General features: G+C 48.2%; 9 protein-coding genes across 9 annotated transcripts; 4 read left to right on the top strand and 5 right to left on the bottom strand.

The window, feature by feature from the left end:
* Positions 1 to 4,110: 4,110 nt before the first annotated feature.
* BP5553_04252 (uncharacterized protein) lies at positions 4,111 to 4,917 on the bottom strand (the record flags this gene model as incomplete). Its single annotated transcript, XM_032012875.1, has 2 exons — positions 4,111 to 4,647; positions 4,699 to 4,917. 2 exons carry the CDS (start codon positions 4,915 to 4,917, stop codon positions 4,111 to 4,113), a joined length of 756 nt encoding a protein of 251 aa, XP_031872568.1.
* A 525-nt stretch (positions 4,918 to 5,442) lies between these two features.
* BP5553_04251 (uncharacterized protein) lies at positions 5,443 to 7,572 on the top strand (the record flags this gene model as incomplete). Its single annotated transcript, XM_032012874.1, has 3 exons — positions 5,443 to 5,775; positions 5,830 to 6,114; positions 6,166 to 7,572. The coding sequence occupies 3 exons, from the start codon at positions 5,443 to 5,445 to the stop codon at positions 7,570 to 7,572; spliced, it is 2,025 nt and encodes a 674-aa protein (XP_031872567.1).
* Positions 7,573 to 7,753: 181 nt separating this feature from the next.
* Positions 7,754 to 8,412, bottom strand: BP5553_04250 (uncharacterized protein; the record flags this gene model as incomplete). Its single annotated transcript, XM_032012873.1, has 2 exons — positions 7,754 to 7,956; positions 8,007 to 8,412. 2 exons carry the CDS (start codon positions 8,410 to 8,412, stop codon positions 7,754 to 7,756), a joined length of 609 nt encoding a protein of 202 aa, XP_031872566.1.
* A 531-nt stretch (positions 8,413 to 8,943) lies between these two features.
* Positions 8,944 to 10,524, top strand: BP5553_04249 (Uncharacterized protein; the record flags this gene model as incomplete). The annotated part of the gene is made up of 2 exons (XM_032012872.1): positions 8,944 to 9,903; positions 9,955 to 10,524. 2 exons carry the CDS (start codon positions 8,944 to 8,946, stop codon positions 10,522 to 10,524), a joined length of 1,530 nt encoding a protein of 509 aa, XP_031872565.1.
* Positions 10,525 to 11,227: 703 nt separating this feature from the next.
* On the top strand, positions 11,228 to 11,824 carry BP5553_04248 (uncharacterized protein; the record flags this gene model as incomplete). Its single annotated transcript, XM_032012871.1, has 3 exons — positions 11,228 to 11,230; positions 11,334 to 11,605; positions 11,764 to 11,824. 3 exons carry the CDS (start codon positions 11,228 to 11,230, stop codon positions 11,822 to 11,824), a joined length of 336 nt encoding a protein of 111 aa, XP_031872564.1.
* An 831-nt stretch (positions 11,825 to 12,655) lies between these two features.
* Positions 12,656 to 13,596, bottom strand: BP5553_04247 (Uncharacterized protein; the record flags this gene model as incomplete). The annotated part of the gene is made up of 2 exons (XM_032012870.1): positions 12,656 to 13,510; positions 13,582 to 13,596. 2 exons carry the CDS (start codon positions 13,594 to 13,596, stop codon positions 12,656 to 12,658), a joined length of 870 nt encoding a protein of 289 aa, XP_031872563.1.
* A 587-nt stretch (positions 13,597 to 14,183) lies between these two features.
* Positions 14,184 to 16,979, top strand: BP5553_04246 (uncharacterized protein; the record flags this gene model as incomplete). The annotated part of the gene is made up of 1 exon (XM_032012869.1): positions 14,184 to 16,979. One exon carries the CDS (start codon positions 14,184 to 14,186, stop codon positions 16,977 to 16,979), a length of 2,796 nt encoding a protein of 931 aa, XP_031872562.1.
* A 334-nt stretch (positions 16,980 to 17,313) lies between these two features.
* BP5553_04245 (putative Ca2+-transport (H+ exchange) protein) lies at positions 17,314 to 19,302 on the bottom strand (the record flags this gene model as incomplete). The annotated part of the gene is made up of 4 exons (XM_032012868.1): positions 17,314 to 17,386; positions 17,436 to 17,491; positions 17,544 to 18,483; positions 18,539 to 19,302. 4 exons carry the CDS (start codon positions 19,300 to 19,302, stop codon positions 17,314 to 17,316), a joined length of 1,833 nt encoding a protein of 610 aa, XP_031872561.1.
* A 1,950-nt stretch (positions 19,303 to 21,252) lies between these two features.
* Positions 21,253 to 22,927, bottom strand: BP5553_04244 (Di-copper centre-containing; the record flags this gene model as incomplete). Its single annotated transcript, XM_032012867.1, has 8 exons — positions 21,253 to 21,447; positions 21,506 to 21,842; positions 21,914 to 22,094; positions 22,289 to 22,352; positions 22,398 to 22,452; positions 22,510 to 22,587; positions 22,646 to 22,675; positions 22,728 to 22,927. 8 exons carry the CDS (start codon positions 22,925 to 22,927, stop codon positions 21,253 to 21,255), a joined length of 1,140 nt encoding a protein of 379 aa, XP_031872560.1.
* Between the last annotated feature and the right edge of the window lie 3,588 nt (positions 22,928 to 26,515).

Below are 26,515 nucleotides of genomic sequence, written 5' to 3'. Positions count from 1 at the left end.
CAAGATACCCATTAGCTAATCCAAAAGAACGCACCAGACTGTGTCCAGAGATCAGGCCGAATAGGCAATACTCGACCCACCAAAGTGAAACGTCTAGAGAACTGGTCTCTATGAGCAAGCAAAAGTGTTAAGAGGGTGGTGATATGAGAGTTTGACGAAGAAGTTTAAGAAGTGAGACAGTTCTGAAATATTAGTATTGATAAAGAGTTGGTATGGTTGGCGCTCAAGGAGAAGATGAGGTGAACTGATAAAGTTGACTTGAAAATGAAATGTGTTAAATGCCGATTTAGAATTCAATATAGAAGTTGGTTCTGGTTAGCACACGCCAAATGGTTAGAGGCGAGGTAAAGAGGTGATAAGTGGTGAGTTGCAGAATCGTCGGAAAGTTCAGACGGTGGAAGTCCTTCCTTTGAACATGCGACGAAATCGGTGAATAAAATATCAGTGAAGGTGAGTGGTAAGTAGCAAGTCTACCTGAACCATCCGACGGTTGAGCTATTCATTAGCCATTGGGTAAAGTGAGAAGGTGAGGTTGAGTAAGAAGGTGAAAAAGCGAAGCTGCCAGAGTGTAGGCTTGTTTGCAAGACCAGACTGTTGGTAATTTATGGAATGTGTGTATCAGAAGAGGAAGTAGTGGGGAAGATGAGCTGGTGAGTGATGTGGCTAGTAAGAAGGCCAAACGATCGAGTGATGTAATAAATAATAGAGGGAAGTGGGTAGGAAGTAGTCTTAAAGAAGACCAAGGTGCAGTAGTTGAGTGAATTGGAGTGACGACGTTTTCTGGATGCGGCAATACGTTTTTCTGGAACGTTGAAGGAAGTGAGTGGATTGGTACGGATACAGTGATGAGTGTCAAGACAGGCATGCATCTGTAGGTGGACTAATCAGCCTGCCAGCCGCAGAGGGGAAGCTGTGATGCTACCAGTACTGACGTATGGAGAGAAAGTCGAGGGGTGATAACGGCTGGATTTGAGATTAGGTAAGACAAGAAGAGTTGTGGATGAGCTCGAGAATGAGTAGGGAAGATTTAGTCGATTCGGGAGGTGTGAAGGCGACATGGACAGCTCCGACTTTAAATGTCAGTTCCAGGCGACGCCCAGGAAACAATTATGCTCCTAATTTAAGTGATATTGTCAAACAGCGGCGATACCATCCGGGGGTTGATATGTGTATAGATTGGAGCACGGGTGTAAATGGAAGTGGGAAAATAAAACAGAATCAAAAACTTAGATAGTAGTACCCTTGAACAAACTAAACACAATAAAATAAAAAATGCAAAAGACTTTGCGTAAATAGGGAGTAAGTAGTACTATAAGTAAATGTACAATAAGTACGACGTGAAAAATGTAGGAAGACTATACTACTTTGTGTAAGTAGATACTGTCGCCGTTTCGCCGTCAGCTCTCCCTATTATATAATAATCGCCTGATTCTTGATTATTACAAACTTTTGCCCTTGTTATGCACGATCAAGATGTATATCTATACGACATCATGCTCAGGGCTGCTGCACTCGCTTAACATCAACAGACACTATTAGGTATGTTCAATCCATGGCTACATGTTTTTAGGTGCATATAGCTAACCCTTCTTGAAACCCTTCCTACTCTAGATATTATATTCCTTGCAGCCAACTTTGCTCTATTATTATCTACATCCTTGCATTTATCTCAAAGAGCAGTGTAACCAGCCCCTTATCATAAGACGCTCTTCCCCACCAAGCGTGGGACAACTAGACGTCCATTCGTTCTCGATGTCTCGCTATCACAGTCCTGCAAAAGTTCCAGGTGTACGTGTGAATGTCTCATCTACAGTGAATGATTTAATATAAAAACTAACTAATCCACCTAGCTTGTGCTTTTATAATTCTAATGACCGCCCAACGCCTCGGGCCCAGTAGCGGAAAAGGGATGAAAACAACCGCTGTTGGGACGCCATGTATTCTAGCACTATAACCCATCCAAACAAGTAGTACTATTTACAACACAATAAAGGGGATCGCGGGAGGTATAATACACAAAGGAGATAAACAGAGTATGTAGATAGGGGTGTCTGAAGTGAAAATATTAAAGTGAAACGATTAAGATAACCCGCCAAGGGTGGCTGTCGAAAAGGGCACAAAGCCATAGCTTCTGGCTAGGGGCTTGTGGGAATCCTAAGCCCAAGAAGCTAGTTTGAATTGATAGGTGGTGTATAAGAGTCCAGCGCCACAGGGCAGGACATATCGTAAGATGAGTTAGGTCGCGTCTTAGTTTCTCCAAGGGAGGATGGCCGGACCCTACGTCCCAGGGATCACCTTGCCTGTCTTTGGGTCCTTTTCTGGGTAGTACCAGGCGCACACAGCGATTATTGATTTTGGGGGATTCTGAATGTGCGTGGTACTATCCCCGATTTTGGGGGATTCTGAATGCGCGTGGTACTATACCCTTTCCTTCTATTACACCTTGTTGATAATTGGGACCTAAATTAGTACACGTAATACAGGTAATTGATTGGTCAGAATAAGTTATAGAATATGATAATTGTATTGATTAGGGAGCCTAATACTATAGGGTGAAAGCTTCATATATATAGGCAAATGAATGTATAGGGTCAGGTGACTCAAGGAAATAACACCGATAGTATCCGAATAGCTTCGCATGCCAGTGTAGGGACAACTTCTGAACTGGAATCCTGCGAATCACAAACACAGCCGAATTCCAGCCCACGAATGCGTACAAGTCCTCGATTGCAACAGCCTGCAACTGCCTCGATATCACAAACTCGGCGAGCACCCCCTGCTGAGATCTTCGTTCCCCTGGGATTAGCGACAGTTATTTGGAGACCATTATGATCGTGTTTCATAAGTAATTATCCAGTTACTTATTAATAAATTAAATATTATCTAATGTACCGAGGCTGTATAGGTCGAGGCCGAATACGCCTGGTAGATCTAGCATCCCTCATATTCGGTCCATGTCTGCTTTCCCAAAGACCGTGGCCTTATTCCAGGGGAGATATGCCACAACCTTGGCAACGATATAATGAATAATACTATGTGGTTGCACGGTCAACCATTTCAGAGCGCGAAATTCTACGCACATTTGGTTTCGGGCCCCTATAGGCCTCCCTACAGCACCCTTAGGGCACCCTGCTCAAGTACTTTCTTCTTTCTTGTTCTCTGCTCTGACCAACCAACCCGTGCTGGTATTCTTCTGTAAGGGTTTGCTGGGATTCTCCGTTGTGCGATATTCGTAGGAAGGACTACTTAGCCTTTGCACGAAAGGCGGCTTTCTTGTAGAGTGTTGCATCAAAAATACCGAAGGAGACAACGGCGAAGAGGAAACCAACCAGGACGCCGAGGAAGGTAAGGCCCACTTCCTTTTGGTTGAAACCATATACTACCTGGAAGACGTAGCAGTCCATTTAATGTCAATCGGACTGCGAGAGAGGGGGGGAGTACTGTTGGGAGGGGTGCGGGAGCGCCACCATTGGGCACGAAGAGGAGTGGTGCTGCGGTGGCGGTGGGGAAGAGGTTGGGGACGATTGTAACACATAGGAAATGATGCAGTGTCCAAATGATTTGAAAACCTTTATTGTGGGCATTCTGGTACTGGAGATATTTGGTCGCTAAGTTTGGACTTCACAAGTCACCACATGACCCGTTGAATGAAAGAATGAAAGCCTGCAGCCGGTTAGAGATTGAATAATCAAGAACGACAACTGAAGAGAGCGGCAAAGGCGAAGAAGGCAAAAAAGTCAAAATACCTTCTTGTGACCACCCACCATTGAGGCTGGCGATCTGGTCTGGAATACTCCGTACTGCCGGTACCTGCTTCCGTCAGGGCGTCTATCATCATATAATATACTAATTAGCATAGGATGCGATGATATCCGAGTATTTGGCTCATCACGGATACACATATCTCATTTCTTCCTTGTGCTGGAGAAGTGCCAAGTGGGGTGCCTAAGTGGCTTGATCAGCCGGCCAGGGGAACTCCTATAACTCCCATATTCTAACACACTTACAAGTAGAAATAAATACTATACTCGAATTATAATTATAAGGTGGAAAGTTATTTTGCATCAAAACTGTGTATATTATTGGGCCACTGTGACGGCATCCGACCATTCATTGTTCAAAGACGTCGTCCATCTTAACATCCTCGTCGTCTATCTGAATATCCTGGTCGTTCATCTCAATATCCTCATCCTCATCGTTATCGTCATCGTCATCGTCATCGTCATCTCCAGTCCCCTTAGAATCAGAGTGGCTAAGAGCAGACATATCTGAACCCGTCTCCTCATCGCCATCCTCGCTTTCCTCGTTGTTAAAAGAAGAAGATTCCGGAAGGACGGGGTCTATCTCATCGAGGTCCATCTCATCGAGGTCAGAATCATCAGCAGGAGATTCAGATGCTTCCGAATATTCATCGTAATTGTCGTCGTTATATTCAGATATGTCCTCGTCCGAATCCCAAACCTCTGTATTGATAGTAGGAGGAATACCGAAGTCGAATCGCTGGATATCGCCCTTCTCCTGGATAGTTTCGTCTTCTTCAGATCCCTCGTATGCCACGTCACCTATATCCCTCTCTGGTGCTATTCCCTTTTCCTCCTGGCCGTATTCGTCCGAGTCTGAATCACTATCACCACTAATTGCACGTGCCTATAAATACCTGTAAGCTAGGATCTAATAGATACTTATTGAGGACCTCACCTTCTGATCATTTAATGCGAAACACTCAAGTTTCGCCAGACTTTCGTTCCAAGTCTTACCCTCGGCGTAGATATCGCGAAACAAAGACGCATAAGCTTCCCATTCTTCCTTGGTACTCGGGACAGCCATATGGGCCTCCCATTCTTTCTTGGTGCGAGGCATCTTGGATGCCGCTGGCTTATGGACGCCGTCCGATCCTGATGATGTGGTTTCGTCCATTGTGGTGAGGGTGAACGCGATGAGGGTTGGTGGTTGTGGAGGAAGTCGGGGAGAAGTGGGAGAAAGTTGAGGGCTTTTTATATCGAAGGTGAGGGTGAACGCGATGAGGGTTGGTGGTTGTGGAGGAGGTCGGGGAGAAGTGGGAGAAAGTTGAGAAAGGCGAAGGCTCTTGTGTTCTTGAGGGCGAGAGTGAACTCGAGTAGGAAAATACTATTATACAATTGAATCTTGAACGTTATATTTCCAGCTTCACGAAACTTAGCTACCCTTCTATCAGCAACCACCTGCCACCTATCAACATCTCTTCCTATAATCGCCATAGTATCTCCAACTCACAATCCTGGCTGGAGATTCGCCGGCTGTAACTTCCACACCCCGTGCTGAACCTCATACCGCATCAATTACCACGGAGGCAGAATCAGCAGATTCGACGCTGTCCAATACATCAGGTCTTTTCTCCAGTACAGACGCTCACCCCATTGACACACACCCTCTCAACCAACGTCACCTCCTCGAGCTGTAACCATGCAATCCTTGATCAGCAGTCTAGCAGGACTCGCAGCGACAATCTCACTGGATCGTCATGTTCATGTTGACTTCAAAGAAGCGATTCTTAATGCTCACGTTGCGGGCGACGGCTTCATCGATAAGTCGGTTGAATCAGAAGATGAGGACATGGATGACGCCGAGCAGACGGATTCTGAACCTTCTTTGTTTGTAGGTGACGGCGAAACCGGCGGTGCTGCTATAGATGGTGACTCTGGTGGTGAAGACGTGGAGATCGAGGATCCCGAAGATACTGATATCACAGAGTGTGATGAGATCATGCAATGGTTGAAGGGTCTTGGGGACCACATTGTAAGTTGCTACTCAAAGGACGTTGTCCATTCTCGATTACTCACATAAAGGCAGAACGGCCTTCATCAGACACCCACTGCCGGCAGGCCAACACCATGCCCGCATCTCGCTATTGAACCAAAAGCCTATCAGTACGCTGCCCTTGCGAAGATCGAGTACAATTCCCAAAGCCCTCTTCAGGGCCTTCTGCTTGGGGATCCTCCTGGACTCGGCAAAACTCTACCAGCGATGATGGCTGTTGTTAAGGCAATGTCAACTGCTAAGCGCTTCTCGATCGTAGTTGTTCCCGCCAGTTGCGTAGCTCAATGGTCAGGAGAGTTTGCCAAGTTCTTCCAACCGGTAAGTTCTCTTCACGACCGCCATCACCAGATACTGATCCTCTCTTACTAGGACACCGTCCGAGTGCTCGTCCTTCGTGACCCTAATATCTCCCCGCTCGAACTTACAAAGTATGACGTGGTACTCGTATCTTACGCATTCGTGATGAGTCAATACCGAAAGCTCTGCGACTATTATCACGCAGTCAACAAATACAAGAGCAATGGCGGTGGCGGTGGTAAAGACTTGGAGCGCCCAAGCTTATCCATCTTTTCTGATATATTCTCTGACCAAGAAGGAGTGAAGAGTCCTTATCTTGTCCTCGACGAGGCTACTGCAGTCAAGAATTCGGAATCCATGACATTTGCAGCCATAAACGAGCTGCGAGGCATGGCTCACGCATGTCTCATGCTAAGTGGGAGTCCCATGGACAATACGTGGATGGACTCTTATTCATATGCCCAGTTGCTAAAAGGGCACGACATCAGAAGCAAATCTGTGATGCGAGCGCTCTTCGCCAGTAAAGCCGCAAATGGGAGACTGACAGCCCCCAGAGGGGTAACCTTTCTGAGATTCATCCAGCTGCTAAACAGCTTCATCGTTCGACGTCCAGAAGATTCCATCGAGCTTCCACCTCTTACCGAAGAGGTTTTCAAATTCAGCCTTAACGTTGACGAAGAGAGTATATCAAACTACAACTACAAAAAACACCGCGGAATCCAAGGCATGAATTCAAAGGACGCTGTCCGACTTGGTGGAAAGAAAGCTCTACAACCATGGGGGTATCTTACCCGGGCTCTACAACATGCTATGCACCCAGCCTTGGTGTTGATTATGCACCTAATGAAACCTGCAACAAGGAACGATCAAGCCGCTGCGGATCAACTCTTTGAAAAGAAGGAGATCGAGGAGTGGACAGCCTGGAGAGAAACATTGACGCACGGTGATAAATGGAAATCATCACGAATCATAGCATTGGTTGATGTATTCAACAAGCGTAGAGATCTTGAGCCAGATTGTGGTGTGCTCGTATTTGATGAAAGTGTTTACTTTTTGGACATTGTCCAAATCGCATTTGAAAGCATGTACGATCCCATCAGATGTATCCGGTACGACGGTCGTACAGATCCTGAGCGACGTGCCGCTACTTTGGCAGACTTCGAGAAGGCTGATGGTCCGAAAGTAATGCTTATATCTAGAGGGGCTGGGGGTATCGGGTTGAACATTCCCGCAGCGAATGTGGTGATTATTTGCGGGCCATGGTGGAAATGTGAGTGGGAGAGGCAAGCAATCAAACGCTCCCATCGACCTGGTCAATGGAGACCAGTATGGGTCTTTAGATTGCTGGCTGATAATTGTAACGTGGATAAGTACAAGGCAGGGCTTCGTGATCGGAAGGAGAGGCACAATTCCAGGATCAACACCCAGATCACGAGAAAAGATGGGGTTATGCCACAGGTTTGGGACGATCTCGATTGAAAAGTACATAGCTGTTTCCACAGATAGTTTACAGGCATCTTGATACAGATGCAGAGGAATATCAAAATGTTGCAGAACTCTGCGGCAAAAATTGATTGCAGATTTGCAGGAAAAGCCCGAGTCATTCTTCGTTCAAAGATGGGAGTAGTATCCTAAGTCATTTGTTCTCTCATGCAACGGTTTAGACGTCGTCCATCACTTCATCTTGTCCGTCCACGTCCTCATCCCAATCATTCTCATAATCTTCTGCCATGTTGAAAGCCTCCTCTCCATCACTCCCATCCTCAACACCAGCAATCGATAACATATCATCTGCATCTTCATGATAAGAAGTCTGCGGTAGCTGAGCAATGCGCGTGCTTCTTCGTACAGGCATGCTGGAATCTACAAGAAAATTTAGCCGTATGAATCATTCTTCGTCCGACTCAACGTACCAGTCGTCAATTCATTGTCATCCTTCTGGTCTTCGACTACCTTTTCGTTCATGTTATAGTTAAAATTTGGATTGAGAAGCTTCACAGTTGTCTTTACTGCAGTTTCCAGCTTCCCATCAAGGTTCGTCTTGTTCTTGACCATAGCGTACAAGGCTCGTAATGCTTGTACCTGATCTGAGGCAAGCCCAGATACTGGATCCAACTTTGATATTTGAGAGAGTGGATTTGTCATGATTGAGATCACGTCGTTTCTCAAATTGGTCTGCAGGTTCTCTTCGCTTTCGACATTGCCTCGAACGCCTTTTTTCTTCGGTGTGTTACGCGCCCGTATGATTCCTTCGATACTCAATTTGAAATTGAGAAAGGTTGAATCCTTTATCTCTTCTTTGGTCTCGTTCATATCCATAGCGATGGATAGACGGCGTCTAAATCGAACACATTAGAACCGCCTCTAGATATAGTGTCGAGTTAACTTACAACTCGTCTGTTGAGGAGAGGTGCCAGATTGCTCCAGGGCGATCAAAGGCTGCGAAGCCACCTTCACCTCACCTTTTCCCAACACCTTCACCTCACCTTTCCCCAAACACCTTCGCCTCACCTTTTCCCAACACCTTCACCTCACCTTTCCCNCCCAAACACCTTCGCCTCACCTTTTCCCAACACCTTCACCTCACCTTTCCCCAAACACCTTCGCCTCACCTCTCCCCAAACTCTACAATCTCCCACACGCTTCACACACTATCTACATACTTGCTTTTACGGTTCTCTCTACTATTTGCTTGTCCTCTCACGAACCTACATCAGTGGACGAATTCTTTCCTTTCGAAAGTTATCTGGTGAATTCTCCTACCACCAATTGTCCCACTTCCGCGACCTAACTTGTTCACAGATAATCATCTACATCCAAAACGAGACTTGCTTTCAACCCACGGGAGCGATGTTGACCGCATCATCCAGCAAAGCTGTAGGAGAGCCTGTTGGATCAGGGACTACAAGACGGCGTCCAAACGACGACGATCTCGAAGCCGGCATTATCACAGACGGACAGAACGATATTGCCAAGAACGAGCACGGCGATCGGATTACCATAGGCGTTTCAGGACGGAAACGATTTCAGAAAATCTGGGCACGAAAGTCAAAGGCAGGACGCAAAACAACACAGCAATACCAAGTACAAAACGATGCACCACCAGCAAATCAGACACTGTCTATTCTTCCTACACAGGAAGAAATCGATTCGAGAGCTGAAACTATTGAATATTTAGTAGTAGGATTGGTTCTCGCCGACAACCCGCTCAAGTACAGCACGAAAGCTACTGGTCAATCTAGAGACAAGGTGCGAGAAAGCCAACGTGCTGCAAGAGGAGTTCTTCCGCCATACAATAACGTCTTGAGGGCACTCGTACCAACTACAGACAATATTTCATCAGGAAGCATTAAGTATTACGTTTCATGCCATGAATTACATGGCTTGTGTAATATACGGACGATCCCAGGCGAGGCTATCTTCTACTTTCAGGAGATATGGGACGACGTTGCGGACGGTCTCACTGTCAAAGACAGACGTTCGCAGTTGGGACTCGCGTGCAAGAAGCATGCAGCTCGCGACAAAAGACCACCCCAGAGAGCTCTGATTCCTATATCTGCCAATAATTCGACGCCGTCCAATCTGATTTCGATTACGCCAATAGTCAACGCTGCTAATATCCTCATGATACAGTATTCGTTATACTCTATGTCAAAGCAGCCTTCTGCACTTGCTGCATTGCAGACTACGTTGGAGAATATCCTCCCGGATCTTCGTAGTAAGCCGGACAACGAAGGAATACTTTCTTTCTACACCTTTGACGAGGACTTGGAGCAAGAGGAGGCTGAGAAAGCAGTAAATGCTATTAAGGTATGTGTTGACCTTGTAACGATTGTTTAGTCAACTCTAATGTATACATAGGTTATGTACCCGGGAATGATCGAACTTGATCCAAAATTAGTGGTCGAACTACATGCAGCTCTTCGGCGCACTAATCTCGGCGGTGAATTGCCCTATCAAAGTCTAAAACTCTTTCTTCTGTGGGGCCATGACCGTGCCGTAGCAGGTTGGAAGCCAAAGCAATTGGACGAGGTCGTGAAAGGTATCATTCACGATATTAGAATTCGTAACCAGGACGATGAGATCTCTGCAACTCGGACAGTGTCCGAGTCAGCCGACACAGTATCTGATCTCAGATCGTTCATTTCAGGGTTGAAGGCTGCCTTGCAAGAAATAGTCGACTATTTCAAAGCACAAGCAAAAGCTATGCGGGAGCAGCACGGAGGAGTCACCACTCATGCGTCGATGGACGAATTGATGACTAAGATCGGCAATTGTGTTGATAAGACGGCTCTTAAGGTTCTCGAGGAGCAGGTGATGGCCATTCACGCCGAGCAATTGGCAACCGGAAACAGCAATGGGGTCGGCTATATTGAGATTTGCATCGCTCACATTGATCAAGCCCTTGCTAACACCGCTATCCCCGCTTGATCGACGGCGTCCAATCGGGCATGAGCATGTAGACTAGAGCTTATTATTGAATTTGGGGGGGTGGGTGCATAGAATTCGGTCTAGCTCTCCGCAATGGGTTGGGAGAAACGAGCACAAATCACCTGGAATGTTAATGCACGGGGTGGAGGTTGGACCTTTAATTCTCTTCTCGATGAATTCAGTAGATTTGAAACATATCATTTTGTGTCACATTGTGATCATGAGCTACCTGAATTGTAAGGTCACACAGAGCAATCAGCTGCGAAGGCACCTAGGCAATAGATATTACTAGTTCTCTGGGGAGCTAGCCTCCAGCCTCGCCGGCTAAACGCCGGCCTCCAGCATTTGGGAGTGAAGGCATTCAGAGATTATTCCTCCAGGTAGTGAATACTTTTTGAGGCTATTCACCGCATGCCTCACCGACACCCAATTCGATACCGCACCAGGCAGTACAGACTAGGCTGCCGAGTATAATAGCCCTTAGACAATTTCCCCCTCGATTCTACTTCCTCTTCCTTACACACTTTCTGCCACCACTTGGCTGGCCCACCACCAGCCCCTGCCCACCCTTTCCATCCTTTCTGAGATCACTCCCATCAATAATCCATCAACTGTAAGTGCAAGGGTAATTCCTGAAGCTGGAAAATACAGGCTAACCTCCGGATAAGCAGTGCACGCAGCTTTTCTTGCTGATCCAGTCAAGATGGTAAGTCTGCCTCCTTGAAAAATGGAAGCTAATCAGTTGAGGCTATTCGCGACGTGTCGCGACAGATCTGTTCAAAGCTGACATATGTATTTTCACCTTACAGTCTAACCTACCTATAAATCTCGAGGTACAGCCAGCCAATCGCCCGCTGTCGGAAGAATCTACCAGTCAGTCCGACGAGGGTCGCAAGCGTTCCGCCAGCCCTGCCGAACCCACTTTTCTGGAGATGGCTGACGCGTTGGGAGAGAAGAACCTTGTCCTTCTCTCCCAACGTAAGGACTCATCCTTCGACAACAGGAAGCAAACCATCAAGCGCGAGGAAATCGCCGAAGAGCACCTGGAGGACGCGCTCCTGAAGATGGATATGTGCTTGGGGTGCGTGAATGACCTTGCGGCCCACCCTTCTCTAGTTTGCACCCGGTGCCCTTCCAGCACTGATAAGAAGTGCTTTGAATGTGTTGCACAGGGAAAATCCTGTGATGAGGTAGGTTCTTCTATTTTCCCTGGATAAACGCTGGCTAACATGGCTTCAGGTCCCCTCTAAACTTCGCGGGGATGCCCAGCTCATGGAGAGAATGGCCCGGCGATTCCTGAATGGCAAAATTAACTGGATGATACTCCGGAACGCCCAGTACACCTTTGACCTGGCTCGGCAGAGATTAGACGCGAAACACAAAAAGTAATTTGCTATGGTAGCTGGCGATCCTCCTCCGAAGAGAAAGGTTGCGCCTGCGCCTGCGCCTGATCCGGCTCCTCTCCGGCGTTCTACCCAGGTCCCCAAGCCAAAACGCCTTTCTTGAGTGCTTCGCCGGGGTTTCCTTTGTGCTTTCTGAGCGTGGGCGTTTGATATTTGTTTTCGTTTGCTGGTAAATAGCCAGTAAATAGCCAGCGTCGGGCGCTGAGCATGGGAATAACGAATATAATGAAATCTTCCAAATAATGACTTCCTGACTAATATGCAATATGATAACAATAACCTGCCTGCCGTATTAAACTGCCAAACCTAGCGGGATAAATGCAGAAGAGTACGCCCAGATCCAGCGATTTGCCGGCTATGCTTCTTAAACTATAAAGTAGGATAAAATAGGGTACCGTGTACATCGCCTAGTTACAGATCAATATCAGAACGGCTTTTCTGCCGCTCGGGATTCCGTCGCCGGCTAAGCGCCGGCGCTTGTCGAGCCTCAAGACTAGCTGACCAGTTCCATTGCATTTCCTAGGTCCGTCTTCCGGATCCACTGGTCGTCGGCAGGACCATATCCCCGCCAGCGTACCAAGTATTCGAGCTTCCGGTATTGTGTCCGTTGTTATAATGAAGAGAAACTACGTTAACCTACAGCACAAAATAGCAAAGGAGAGATGGAAGGCGATGGCTTCTACTTATTCTCTGTAACATACACTGTCCCGCTCCACTCCGCTTCCGCATCATTTGCCCTTATCAGTTTGTATCGCCTCGTGATCCGCGCCCCTAACTCTGGTAGAATTGAAGCCTCTGCATCCAAATTTGACGAGCTTGGCTCTCTTTTCCTCACTGATCCCAGCTTGTTCAGCAACCTCCAGGTCCTTCACCGCCGCCATTGTCTGGGCCTCAAAGAAGCTATGGTCCGGACGCTCGATGGACGGCGTCCTAAACTGGAAGGTGACTGTGCGTTCTGAGAGGCCATGCTTCTTGGAAAGGCCACGAAGTTCTCGAAAATCTCTCCAAATGTGCGAAAATACCAGATGGACGTGTGTTGTTGTCTTGGGAAGAGTCTTGATGACGAGCATCCACTTTTCGACGTGGTCATGCATCTGGATACCGCGACCGTGTGGCAGCTTAGTCGCTTTGAATTTGGCTAGCTCCTCGAGAGATGCCTGACTTAAGTTGTTTGCCAAGTTCAACTCAATATGTAGCTCCGGGACAATATGGCACACGTTGCTGTGGGCCGCAAATGTTTCGGCGAATACTTCGAGGGCACTGGGTGTGCTGAATTGGAAGAGTATTCCAGGCATCACGAGAGTGAGCACTTCCTGCGTGAGCTCTGTAATCTTGACAACATCCCTCTCGAAAAGTGAACTCCTGCCACTCTCGCTGACTGCGTCTAGGAAGAAGGACTGGACGGTGTCCTTGGGTGCGATGTTCCCCTCTGAAGTCACGGTCTTGAAGGTGCGCGCTTCGGGATCAACAGTTTCTGGCAGTGCTGCATGCTCATAGATCTCATTGCGAATCTCCGGGGGCATGACGTGGTAGAAGGCCGGCGTTTCTTTCGATTTGGTCTTGCGCCGTTTTGGCGGACGTGCCTGTTCAGATAATCATGTTAGCTCTTATTCCGGCCAGTTTGTATTCGTACAAGGAAGAAGTCTACACGTACTTGGACACTGTCCATATTGCTGACAGATCCGCGGCAGCGTTGATGTGTTGTGCTCCTGAGGTTGTCGTGGAGAAGAAAATCTTCGAGTGGATATCTGCAGAAGATTCGGCACTCTTGCGGCTCAAATCTGTTCATATGCTGTGGCTACGACGATGGTGAATGTTAGACACCACTATGCTATGGGGAAGTTAACTTCCTCCTTTACTTCACGCTTGCCTTCAAAACCTCGTCACTGCTGTTTTGGGCTACCTTTTCCATCCTCGCCCTATCACATTCCTTCGCCTCACCTTCCTCATCATCACCACCTCACCTCACCTCCTCATCATCATCATCACATCACCTCCTCATCATCATAAAATCACCTCACCTCCCCATCATCGTCACATCACCTCAATTCCACATCGTCACCAACTCACCTCACCTTTCCACATCATCACCACCTCACCTCACCTCATGCACAAGCTCTTCGGGGCCATGAATGCACTCAAGCTCAACTAAAATCAAACAGCAGGTGTACTCGCATTGGTAAGTCAGGCACGCTTCCTCTCTAGATGGACAGCGTCCAATCTAACGGTAGCCAGGCAGCAGCCCAGCAAGCAAGCATGGCGAACAACATGGGTGATGACCTCAACTCGTCGGATATTGAGTTTGAGCCAGTCGTAGTCAAGGGCAGACGAAAACGGGGTCAACAGAGTATCCAGGAGATCATCGAGCATGCAGACGAAGACCGCATCTCTTCCAAGAAGGCCATCAAGTCGTTGGAGTTTGGTCGCGGGGCTCCACGCACTATTGAAAACGCACAACGCTGGATGCAACGCTTCAACGCCTTCCGTCAAAACACGCTCAGGAAATCTATCGGGCTGCCCTTTATCGGCGACGACGTCCTCCGCTTCTTCGATACCATCATCGGTAGGCTGAAGCCACACAGCAGAGGCAAGCCCGTACCTAGCAGCGAATACATCGTGAGCGGCTTCGGACACATCGCCTCGTATGGCACGTTCACCTACACGGAAGCGTCGGGGTACAAGCTCACAGCGAACGATGGGGCGAGACTTCAAACCTGGCTGGACGATGCAATCAAAGCCGGTCGACTTACCAAAGGGAGGTGGAAGAAGAAAGTCTGGCTGAACTATATAATCGTGTCACGCATGACCCGCGCATGGCTGGATCACTACCTCCAATTCGGAGCACGAAACTGGGATCTGGTCATCGCGAAACTTCTTTCCATTGTGCTCATTACCGCTGTGGGAATGCGAGTTGGAGATGTCACGCGATCCTTGGGTTATGACGGTATCCAGTACGTCAAGTACAAAGACATCACCTTGGAAGTGATCGAAGAAGCCAAGCTGGCCAACATCAAAGCTCGCATCACATTGTCGTACATGAAGGGGATGAAAGATACGTTGAATATGGACGGCGTCTTTTACTTTCGTCCCATGGAAGAGAATGCCAACGAGGACCACATGTGTGTGATCTCCTTGCTCCTCGTACATGCTCTTCGACACGGCTTGGTTCTTGGTTCGACGCTGTCCGAAGTGCTCGAGAACGCAGTGGCCTCTCCCGATTCGTGCGTGGTTTGGACGTCCCCGGATCGACCAGTCCTTACAGCTATCCTCGCAAACAAGATGAGATGCGTGGATCTGAAGAAACCGGCGCACCCAGGTCAGGTGTTGATGACGCTGAAGCACATGGGGCTCATCAGCAATATCCTCTCGCCCGTACGCCTACACTGTCTGCGGTATGGCAACGCTCAAGACGTGGCCCATCTCCCCCGAGACCACACGGCTGGGTTTGTTGATGACACTGTCCGACAGACGCTATCCCACGCCCCGGTAACTATGATACATGGCGTAACAGAGATGTACACGGGACCCCACACTCGCGAGACCTACAACGACCGTGCTGCTGCCCAATATACGAATCACTGGGGAGCAAAGTTTAGCGATGAGTCTGCTCTGGACGTGGTCAAAGCTCGTGTGAGCAACGACGAGATAATAGAGTGGCAGCGCCTCAATGAACCCCACAAAAACGATCATGCTACCCGGAACGCGAAAGATCGTGCTCGAACGGCGATTCGAGCTCAACGTCATCAACAATTCATCGACACGGCCGCTCCAGAAAGGAAGAGCACCGTCAAGAAGGGCGCGCTGTCAGAGAAGTCAAGCAACATCAAGGCTGCTACCCCCGACCCTTCAACCAAGAAGTCAACCTCGACCCGAGAATCGGCGGCCCCCCCGATTTGGCCCCCCGTCGACCTTGCCACCGTGACAGAGGAGCCAAGATCATCACGAAGTCTGGAATTCGCTAATATTGATCCACGACTCCTTGAAGATGAGGACTTGGACAGCGTCCAAGTAGACGCTACCCAACTGGAAGCATTGCAGTCTCAATTGCTGAGCCTTGGTGTAGCCGATGGGAAAGGAGAGGCAGACAATGATATCGATATCACAGGCCTTCAAGCACTGCTGGCTCGGCCTGATGTAGACGACGCTCCTGATCAACCGACGACTACCGACTTCATCACTCATCTCTCTAGGATCAACATTGTCAACTGTACACGCTTTGCCGACCAGTGGCCGAAATATGAGAACGGCGTTGCGTATGAGGAGAGCATTGGTCAGTACTCAGTTCGGGGAAACTCACGCGATTCGCCCACACCGATGACCTTTCAGTGTCAAGCAACAGCGCAATGCCCCCACGTGTCCATCCAAAAGAAAGCCATCATCGCCCACGAAGCTATATGTTCTCCAGAGTATGTTGCTCGAGAGGTCTACCGTCGGGAGCACGGAGAAAGCTTTCACTGTGCTCAGTGTGAGGCCAAGTTCCTTACCCAACATTTGCTCAACATGCATGTCAATAGTGTACACAACTTCACGCCAACTCCGTGTCCGGAGGGGTGTGACCCAGCACATATCTACCCTTCCAAGAAGACTCTGAACGCCCACCTACGGAGGAACCACAGTGGAATATGGCCAGCTCGTTGCTTATATCCCGGATGTACTAATGAGACGCTGTTCAAGTCATCCTCTTATTCGAATCACTTGACCAACGCACACGACTTGAAGACGAGGGCAGACCGGGCCCGCTTCTTTCCACCAACCCTGAAAAGGACTTGGCAGCCGACAGCCTGTCATCTTGATGGTTGCACCAACTCTCACGAATTCGGCACTGATAAGGGGTTGATCATGCACCTGATCGGAAAACATGAGCTCGACAGGGACGCTGCAAGGCAAGCATCAGAACATGGTTGGATTTCGCAGATGTCCAATCAAAGATCAAAGGGGCATCTCACGAGAAAGTATCGCCCCAAACAATGGGAGGCCGATGAGGATGCGAGCGCAGAAGACGACGAGACTGGAGAAGCGGTGACTCGACGAGTCAAGAGACGCACAGCGTAGCCGATACTATCATTATGTTGCTCGAAGTGTGCTTTCTCTTGTTTTGGACGGCGTCCATATCGGCGACGAGGTACGGTATGAGAATTGGGTGGGCTCATTGCTCGAGAGGATGACTAGAAGTATGGTTACTGGAAGATATTCCTTTGAAAGGTTATTGCTATCACAGACTTGGGGAATGATATAGATAGATGGAGTTGATCTGTCTCAGTATTACAGTCCTATAGCTTTACAATGAAAACAACTAGCTATTCTTTATATCTTGCCTTTCTCTCTGTGACCTCTTTTCTTGCTTCTGACGATGGCTGAGCCAGCCAGCCACGTTCTCTGGATTTCCCTATGTTCCAGGGATCGCTATGCCCGTCTTTGGATCTTTCTGTGGGTAGTGGTATGCACACACGGCGATTATCCTAAAAACCATCAGCACAGAACGAAGAGCAGGAAATCCCAACTACTTACAAATACAGGCATTGAAGAAGCATGCCTTCAAGATAATGTGACTTCCCATCCATAATCTTTTTCCATGTTAGCATGAGTTCGGGCAATAAGGGTGTGATTAATGCATACCAAATAGTTAACAACCAGCACGGCGACGAATAAAACGGTAACTTGGAAACCATCGAAGCTCAAATTCATTTGGTCATTGCCCATGATCCAGCCAATCACCACCATCAATGGAATCAGGAGGAGAGCAACCTGCATGCTAGAACCAACCGCAACACCAATGGCAAGATCCATCTTGTCTTTGCAGGCGACAGTAATGGCTGTGGCATGCTCAGCAGCATTTCCCACAATCGGAAGCAAGATGAGGCCGACGAACTCAACAGATACAGCACCGCCTTCGGTCACAGCGGCAATACCATCAACCATGAACTCGGCACATAGTCCAATAATAGCTGTGGCACCGGCAAGAGTGGCCCATGCGACTGCAATATGAAGTTGGGGCTCCTCGGGTTCCTCCTCCTCCTCCTCGTGGGCACTCCGATTGATCAGTTCATCCTCCGATAAACGATTCTCCACGGCCGCCCTTCCTGGGCCGGCGCCAACTCCACCCGCTTGGGCTAGGACCTTGGAGACAGCACCCTGGGGCAGCGCTTTCTTGCGCGGTTTCATGGGTACTTTCTGGCTCTGCTCATTAAAAGCAATCGCATGGGTTTTCAACTGGAAGAAAAGATAGCCTCCGTAGACCACGAGAAGAATGATGGACGTCCCTCTAGAAATTGCTGCAAGTTTGGCTTCTGGCGCCCTGGTGACGTCGGTGCTAGAGAATACGTCGAAGCAAGTAGGGATGATAACACTGCCAACTGCTAAGGCGAGTAGGCTGGCTGCAGTCTGCGCGACCGTTTGGTTGAAATACTGCTCCGGTCTTCTGAGGCCGCCAAAGAAGAAACACATGCCCAAGACGAGCAACAAATTAGAGAGAATGCTCCCTATAAGGGACGTCTGGACAACAGTGATCTCATTTTTTGAAAGAGCAATGATTGCGACGATCAACTCGACAGCGTTACTAAAATAATTAGCTCTGTGCATCAAATAAACAGAGAAGAGAGAGGAAACTTTACCCAAAAGTAGCATTCAATAGGCCACCCAAGCTCTCGCCGACATGAAGAGCAATTTCCTCGGTCGCAAAGCTTAGCATGCCCGCTAGGGGTATGATGGCGATAAAGTTGACAACAAAGATGGCCTTCCCGTCCACTTTGGCATAGTTCAGGGCGATACCTGCGGGGGCGGCGAGAAGTAGAATATTTACCCAAGAACCCAGTATGGTTCGAGACAGCTGGTTCCTGACGGTGAAAGGCTCCTTATGTGCCAAGATTTTCCCCTTATACCAAGGCCTTTTCTTGGGCTTATCCTCATCTTGGCCTTCGGCAGCATCTTTATTTCGCTGCCAAAACTTGGCACCTCTGCGCATGCGATGCGTCGATTGTTTCTCTACCGCTGTCGTTCCGCTTTGGGGTTCGCTGCCTCTCCTTTCTAGCACTTGGTCTTGGGCTGGCTGGCCATGGGGTTTTAGTTCCTCCACCGTGTCGTTATAATCATTTATGTTCGAAGCCCGTGGCATTGGTTCTGTTTGCACGTTGGAGAGTGGCGTTTCATCCTCGACGCCTTGAGCAGCCTCTATATCTCTATCTACACCCGGGGTCGGGACGGTGGCTGCCCTCGATATTTTGCGGAAAGGGTTCATAGAATCGCCATACCAGGCCTCTTTGCGCGCAGCGCGGCGCACCGAATCTGTAAACACGTTGTTAGTAGGCGAACGACGAGGGAGAAGCACGCCAGAAAGCTCTCGGAGGGATGACCCACGTAGATTAAAACTATGCGACATTATTGCGGGATGAGACTCTAGGGTTTGGGATGCCACGGAAGGCCAAGATGGGTCGGGGAGGATAAGTTGTTAGGCTCTGGGCAGTGCGGTGCCAATATCGTAGATGGTGGCCGCCAAGTGCGCCGGTGGATCAAATCAAGGAGGTTTTCCAATTCAATTGCGACCGCCGACTCGAGACCCTGATATAATAGACTTTTGGCGAAGCTCTATATACGTACTCCGTAGTACACAGCAAAATCCAATCCAGATAGCCTCGGCGGTGCAGCCTTGTAGTCGTGAGTGTTCCAGCTGGTCTGGAGATTTTGGGTTGTGGGGGCTGAGGCGGAGGCGCGTTGGTGACACGAGTAGATGCGCCTGGGCGAAGAGAGCCTTGTGTTGTGCCTGGAGTGTCGTAATGACCAATTGGATGAAAATGCGCACTGCGCCCTGGGATTGCGTATGTTGGGGAAAACTAAATGTAAGCCTGGGGTGGTGCTGATGTTGAGGGTGATGCCGAATGGAATATGGAATGGAACGTGGAATGGAAGAAGATGTTTAAGAAGGGAGCGAAACACCCTGTGGGTTAAGACAACGACCTGCCGTTGCCCTGAAAGGACACTAGCAACAAATACCCAGAACAGTATAAACACCAGGTGGTACCTAATTCTAGTGTCTCGTATCGCGCACTCCAGTAAAGGAGCCCTTTGTTATTATTATTATTATATTTGGTGCCACGGGGGAATCTGCATTGGCGTTGCTTGGCTCCCGCAAATCAAAAGGCTTGTAATTTGCATCGTCTTTGTGCGCAATGCATACCTCCGTACAGGTACCGTACGAAGTACCACGTGCTAATTGTGGGATTGTGGGATTACTCACGACTACACAACAACTACTCGGCATCACGAACTGATACACCCTTTGTTTGGCTGTGTTGTCCTACCTATTCCCAACTTGAGGCCGATCAACCACAAACACCCCCCGTCTCGGGCCTGGCGACGTGGCGTCTGTTGTACGACGGTGGAACAAGATCGGGGACAAAATGCCTCTGGGAACCACCTAGAAATATTCATTATTGGCAGCACTCCTGGCGATGCCACCTCATCGCGCATCACAAGTCAGTTTTTGTCTACCAGTCGGTCGCTGGCGTTGACGATCTGATCCATAGGAAATAGGCAATTAGCGTCATCAGCAGGTACCTACGTACGAAGTGCTGTGGCTGATGAGAAGAACCTTGTTTTTCCCCTGCAATTTAGTCGGGATTTGGGAACATATGCCCTTGAAGATCTACCTGCGTCTTCTTTTGTTGCCAAGTCCATGAGGAATCAGGACAGGATTCCTCCAGTGAGCATATTTGGACCTCTAGTCATAGATCTTACTCTTCCATCGAGGCCAACCACGACTTCTCTAGTATTAATAAGACCGGCATTATATGTTCTTCGGGTCCTGTTATAAGTTTATCATTTATCCACGTCAAAAAAAGGACGCTTTCAAGGTTATTGACAAAACGACATTCGGTAGTGCCGATGCGGTGGACAGTTCTCTCATATAATTGCCCTGGCAGCTGCAAGGCAGTGGCAATGCTGCGTTTGCCAACAAGGAGAATCAGGGTCGCTGAGCTTCATTGTCACTAGAACCGCTTTTCCCAGCCATGTATATACAACCCTCACCTCACACATACTTAATTCTGCAGCTGAGTCCATTTTCTAAGTAGAAAAGGACCAAATCAACCCAGGGCTCTTCCCAGGGAAATAGCAGTAGATCAAGGGCTGAAGTGGTCATGATAGTTAACCCCTTCAGATGAAGGAACCAAGATCTCACAATGTCCCAGTCACGTGTATTTCCGTAAAGACGGAGATTGATCAAATATCGTGACAATTCTTCGTCATTCAAATTATTAAAGTTACTATGTACATAACAGATCCCGGCAACCAACCAAGGACTCTGCATTGTGTGACCTATCTAAAGGTTGCCTTATAGATAGATATAGCAGAGGGGGCCTTCGGTAGTGCTCATCAAGCTTCGGATTGTAACAGGTGCGGCACTTACGCCGAGATCAATCAAGTCATCAAGAGTGCCGTTTCTAGTCGGTGGAAAGTTGCCAAGTGTAAGCGTGCCCGAGATTGCGTTTTGTCGGTTTTTGAGGTCCTGGTTTTGCCAGATCCACCACTGGAGAAAAGAATTAGCACCCGCCGAGTGGAGAAGGGGAGAATATGCCTATACTTACAGTACGATCAATCTGAGCATGATGAAGCCAGAACATGGGGTCACCAGGGGACGCGAAGATGTCTCCGCCTGGATCACCGCCGAAGGTGAAGTGTCCTGCGGTATGTACACCGAAATCGCCATTAGCGAAGTCTCCTTGCATGACAGTTTGGAACCAATAGATATCAGGGTTGTCGTTAATAAGGGAGGTGGAAATCGCGTCGGTGCTCCACCGTTGTGAGACCCAGCTCGAAATATCTCGCCTCAAGCATCGAGGGTTCCAGATACTGCCATTGTTTGGTACGAGCTCGGGGATGCCACTCAGAGTGACAACGACTGGACCTAGATTGACGGTCATACTGGGAAACCATTTATTAGTATTTTCGAGATATGGGTGTACTTGATTGAGCACTAGGAATTCTATACTTACTTCTTGAAAGGTCCATTAGTGACACAGCCACCTCCTTGTCCAGCCGGGATACAGTTGAGGTTGGTCGGTAGGGCGTTAGTGCAGCCATGGGCTTGGTAATCACCATTACCGCTCATACTATAGGCACTTCCGTCGAATAACGGCGAATTGGCAGGGTCATTCGCCCATCTGCCCCAGTTCCCTACAGATTGTTAGTGCCGTATATCAAGTAAAAGCTATAGGCCTTCAATATAGAGCACAGTTGAGATGCGGCATCTAGCCATTGAACTCAGCACGAATTGAATGTGAAGTTTCTTACAGTACTACTACAAGTTAGACTACGTTATTAAGTATGAGGGGGGAGGTAGCTTACCGGTTGATATCCTTTGTACCCACACTCATCCCTCAAAGCTTTCTCGAAGACATAGACGAACCATCTATGCCATGACAGGAAATTGGCCTAGGCAAGTCAGAGGGGTAGCAAAACCAGATATGTTGAACATACCGTTCCGTGGATTTCCAACGTTTGCATGATATGTATCCAGACGAAGTCATCGTACCTAGTAACATATTAGATGGGTTACTTAGGTATGCCGCTAGGTCAGGGGTCATCTCACCGAGACTTTGCACCGGAAGCATCTGAGGGATTAGTTTTAGATGGTTTTGACATCAAGCACAGAACCGCATCCGAATAGCTTGAACGCGCATGTTAGCCTCCAAGTTAGGTTTGGGCAGTCTAAAGTAGATGCTAACCTTTTCCTCTCGGAGTTCGAAAGCATGCCCCTATGACACAGTTAGAATGAGACCCAATGACTTTTCCGGTATACCAGCGCACCATTCTTTTCTAACAGCGACATTTGCAAGGGTGCAGCTTCCCTGCTGCCCTTTAAATGCCTTCTCGATCCCGTTCACCGCAAGGTTGATCAGACCTTTAGCTGCAAGCAGATCCGTACCAAGTGTCGACGCCGGCAAGGTAATGGCAGAAGTCACTGCTACCAAAGGCGCCGCCCATACGGTAAGGCGTTGGAGACGCATCTTGTTGGAAATGTGGACCGTGGAGCCAATTCAAAGGGTTCTTGAAAAGTGGTTTGAATTGAATTGAATAATCGTCTAAGAGAGGAGAGGCAAGGTCTTAAGTGAGATAGCATGTTAGTTATAGTTCAGTGGGCATTGCAGCGCGGCAAATCAGGATGACAGGATACAAAACTAACAATTACCCCCTGCGAACATCATGCAATACAGGGGACGGAGGTAAAATGATAGATTGACAATTAGCAGCCATGCTACTGTATGCAGTGGCATGGATCCGGGAATGGGAATGGATGATACGGCCTAACCGTTCCGGGGCCCCGGTTTCTTTAGCAACATCTCCATTTCCCCACGTGGTGCAGCCAGAGATCATCAATATCAGCCGATGATAATAATTTATTTAGAAGCTTATTTTACGTCCATCTAATATTCTAGAACTTCAAAGGGTTTGGCATTTTGAGATTTGTCGAGTTGTGTTAGTTGACTTTGCAAGTTATTCATACATGTACCGCCCATAAATTGGGACTTGGCTATGTAGGGCTATTTTCCCTTCCATCACAAAAGGGTGTCCGGTTGGATGGTGGGACCAGGATGCGGGAGGCATTCCCCTCTCCGTCCACATGCCACATGGCGAAGGCTTCTACGGAGTATTTACTATCATGGCTTCCATGCGTTGCCGCTGCATGGCGTCGACCAGTAGAGGCTCAAGGGAGTACATATTTCCTAAGTGGTCATTACATAGTGATAGATAATCAACGTGCATAAAGCCACATGGCTTACTCTTATTCTGGCACTATCAGTATCCCCCGTTATGGGTACCCGGGGTTAAGTTCGGACGTATCAAGATTAACATTGGAAATAATCATGACACCGTCCCAGTAGTAGGGACCCGAAGACGGGCAGTGAAGTCGTCTGTGCTGTAGGTACTAGCTAGCTTTCGGCAGCTACTAACCCTAATCATGGGAAGGTTATCCGTTGGAAAGAGATTGGTTGTTTCCTGTGTATGGTGCCTAGTCAGTAAATCATCTTGGGCAATGACCCTGCTACGATTTCGTACTAAGTCCCTCACAACTAGAACAATTCTGTTACTCCTACTTCGTGCTGTACGCCCTTCTATCATACTGGTAGTTAATAAATCCATCTCTGAACCCTCCCCACTCTTTTTTCAACCAGTCTCCATCCTGCCCATTTCCTCTAAACTTAGTATATGAGAAAAGAATCAGAAATTAGAATGAGCTTGAGAAAACGTGTGGTAGGCCCTTAACAGTTGATAGAATGCACACTAGCCAGGCGTAGAGAGGTAAACATTATCGGCGATTTGGAGCAACTCCCTTTTGGCGGAATGTACGGAATATTTTCCCAAGAAACCAGATATCCAGGAGAACGGTGGCAGCCTGTGTAGTCTGGTGAATTACCTCGTCTGAGACATTCGTCGTGTGGCTGGAAGCTAGAAGAATCCAAGAACATGTGCTTTGGCATTGATAGTTCTGCGCCGTAAACGTACTTCGGTACATCGATGCCCATCCCCGCCTTGGTTTCGGTACTTTTTTTTCGGGGTCGAGCATATGAGTCTTGACGTAGTACGTATATTCTAAATACTAATAAATTACATTCGTTTGTCTGTTTCGAGGCTGGCGGTTGGTCTCGCGGTTTGCTCTTTCACCAGTGTAAGTGATAGGGTCCTTACATATCGGCTTCCGCCTACGTAGTACCTGTATAAGTACGGATTACACGCTTTACCTACGACGGCTAATATGGAAACCATTCGTAATTTCGCTAGTCAAGATGCGCAACCGACTGATGGAGCCAGCGTTGCGGTAACTGTGGGATGCTTAGTACTTTAAAATAACCAGTGCTTCGTACTTCGTACGGACCCGTACTTTGGGGTAGGATTCGAGACCCTTGGCGTGGTTTGAGTCTTAAACAACCCCTGACAATGCCGCTACATGTACATGTACTTCGTACATTACGAGGTACATAATTCCATACTGCTAGTGCTGTAACATTGATAAGGAACCTCTAATACTCATAGGGCTAGGAGCGTAGACGAGCAAGCGAAGGTGCTTGTTCTTTCACTGGACCCTCTCTCCTTCGCTCTAATCCCAATAATGTGAGCCGACGCGAGTCTACTATCCGGGCCGTCGAGCTCTGGTATCCACTACCCAGCACTTGCGCTTGCACTTGCGCTAGAATACGAAGTAGTCCCCGCCCGAAGTCGTAGCAGAAACACTCGAAAGGAACACTCGAAATTAGTAACTAGTGTGCAGTGAAGGTCTATATCCGGGTCTATTAGATGATAGTACTGTGCGTTTTGACCTGAGTAGGGCCGGCCAATGGCGGAGGTGGCCCAGCCCCCCGGCCTCGTTGGTCCTTGGAATCTCGGATCCTTGGTAGCTTTTGCCTTCCAGAGGTACATATACAGTACTTCGAACTTCGAGGTTCGTCCAGTGCACGAACTGGGTGGTGGGGAAACTTCTCTAGCGGGCCCGGTGGGATGTGAGCCGTGGGGGCTTGATGCATTGCTGTAGCACTGCATACGGAGTAAATTATGTCGCCCAAAACCATAGGAGGTGGATAATTCGCCAACCAAGGACTTGACTTTCTTTCTACAGGCTTTCAGGCGACATAATCAGTTACGGATTTAGATAACTATAGCACAAGGCTATAGCTATGTACCTTTGTACGTCCCTGAATGCTTGTGGTCGAGTACGGAGGGAGGCGAATTCAAATGACAAGACGGGCTTGCCTCAGCCTCTGGTATCGCCTGGAGAGGTTCGCGGATGGCTTGCCGTGACCGGCGATGTTGTTCTAGCGTTACTAATGTCCATGTAAGCTACCAGTTGGCGCAAGCCACTAGCTTATTACGTATACATATCTCCGTTCCCTGTCTCGTAAGCTTCTCCGTAATCGTACGTAGTACAGTACAAAGAGCAATAGGCTAAACGCGGTGGCGCTAGTACAGCATCTAAGAAATATTTATTACGCTTTCTTTTTATTAGTTGTAAATAAGCTTGTACTGTACAAAGTACCTAGGTAAGAGGCCAGTTATTTATTATTGTTTACAGTTTCTCTTTCGCATTTAGTGGCTTGGCTGTGACTGACACCGGGGAGATTATGATTCCAGCTTCCGTACTATTTCCGCGCCTAATGGCGCGACAAAACATTTCACCACTCCACTATTGGCCACTACTAACTGATCCATTGCCGAGGCACTCCGCTGCATTCAAATGAAGTCGCTACAACCAGTGTCACATAGGGTATTACTTGCATCGTATCGACCAGCGTATGTCGAAATGTGCGAGTCCTTCTACTTCATTTTATACACAGAGTACAGTAGGAATGTGTGGTTCGTAAGTATATCCTATTTACACAATTAGGAAGTAGTGCCTAGCGTTGAGAATGGATACTTTATTTACTAACATGCGGAGGCTAGAGACTTGTGGCTTGTTTTATATAGCGGGATTTATTATAAGAGGCTAAATTTTCCCATGAGCTTACAGTACCATACTCTTTTCTCTATACGAAGTACAAGTACCTTGCTCATCTATCCTGCCACTGTGTGTACCCACCTCCTACCACAATCATTTGGACTTG

This window comes from Venustampulla echinocandica, assembly GCF_003357145.1.
Source record: "Venustampulla echinocandica strain BP 5553 chromosome Unknown scaffold_1, whole genome shotgun sequence".
Classification (NCBI taxonomy): domain Eukaryota; kingdom Fungi; phylum Ascomycota; class Leotiomycetes; order Helotiales; family Pleuroascaceae; genus Venustampulla; species Venustampulla echinocandica.
This window is presented reverse-complemented; position numbering and strand designations above follow the sequence as displayed.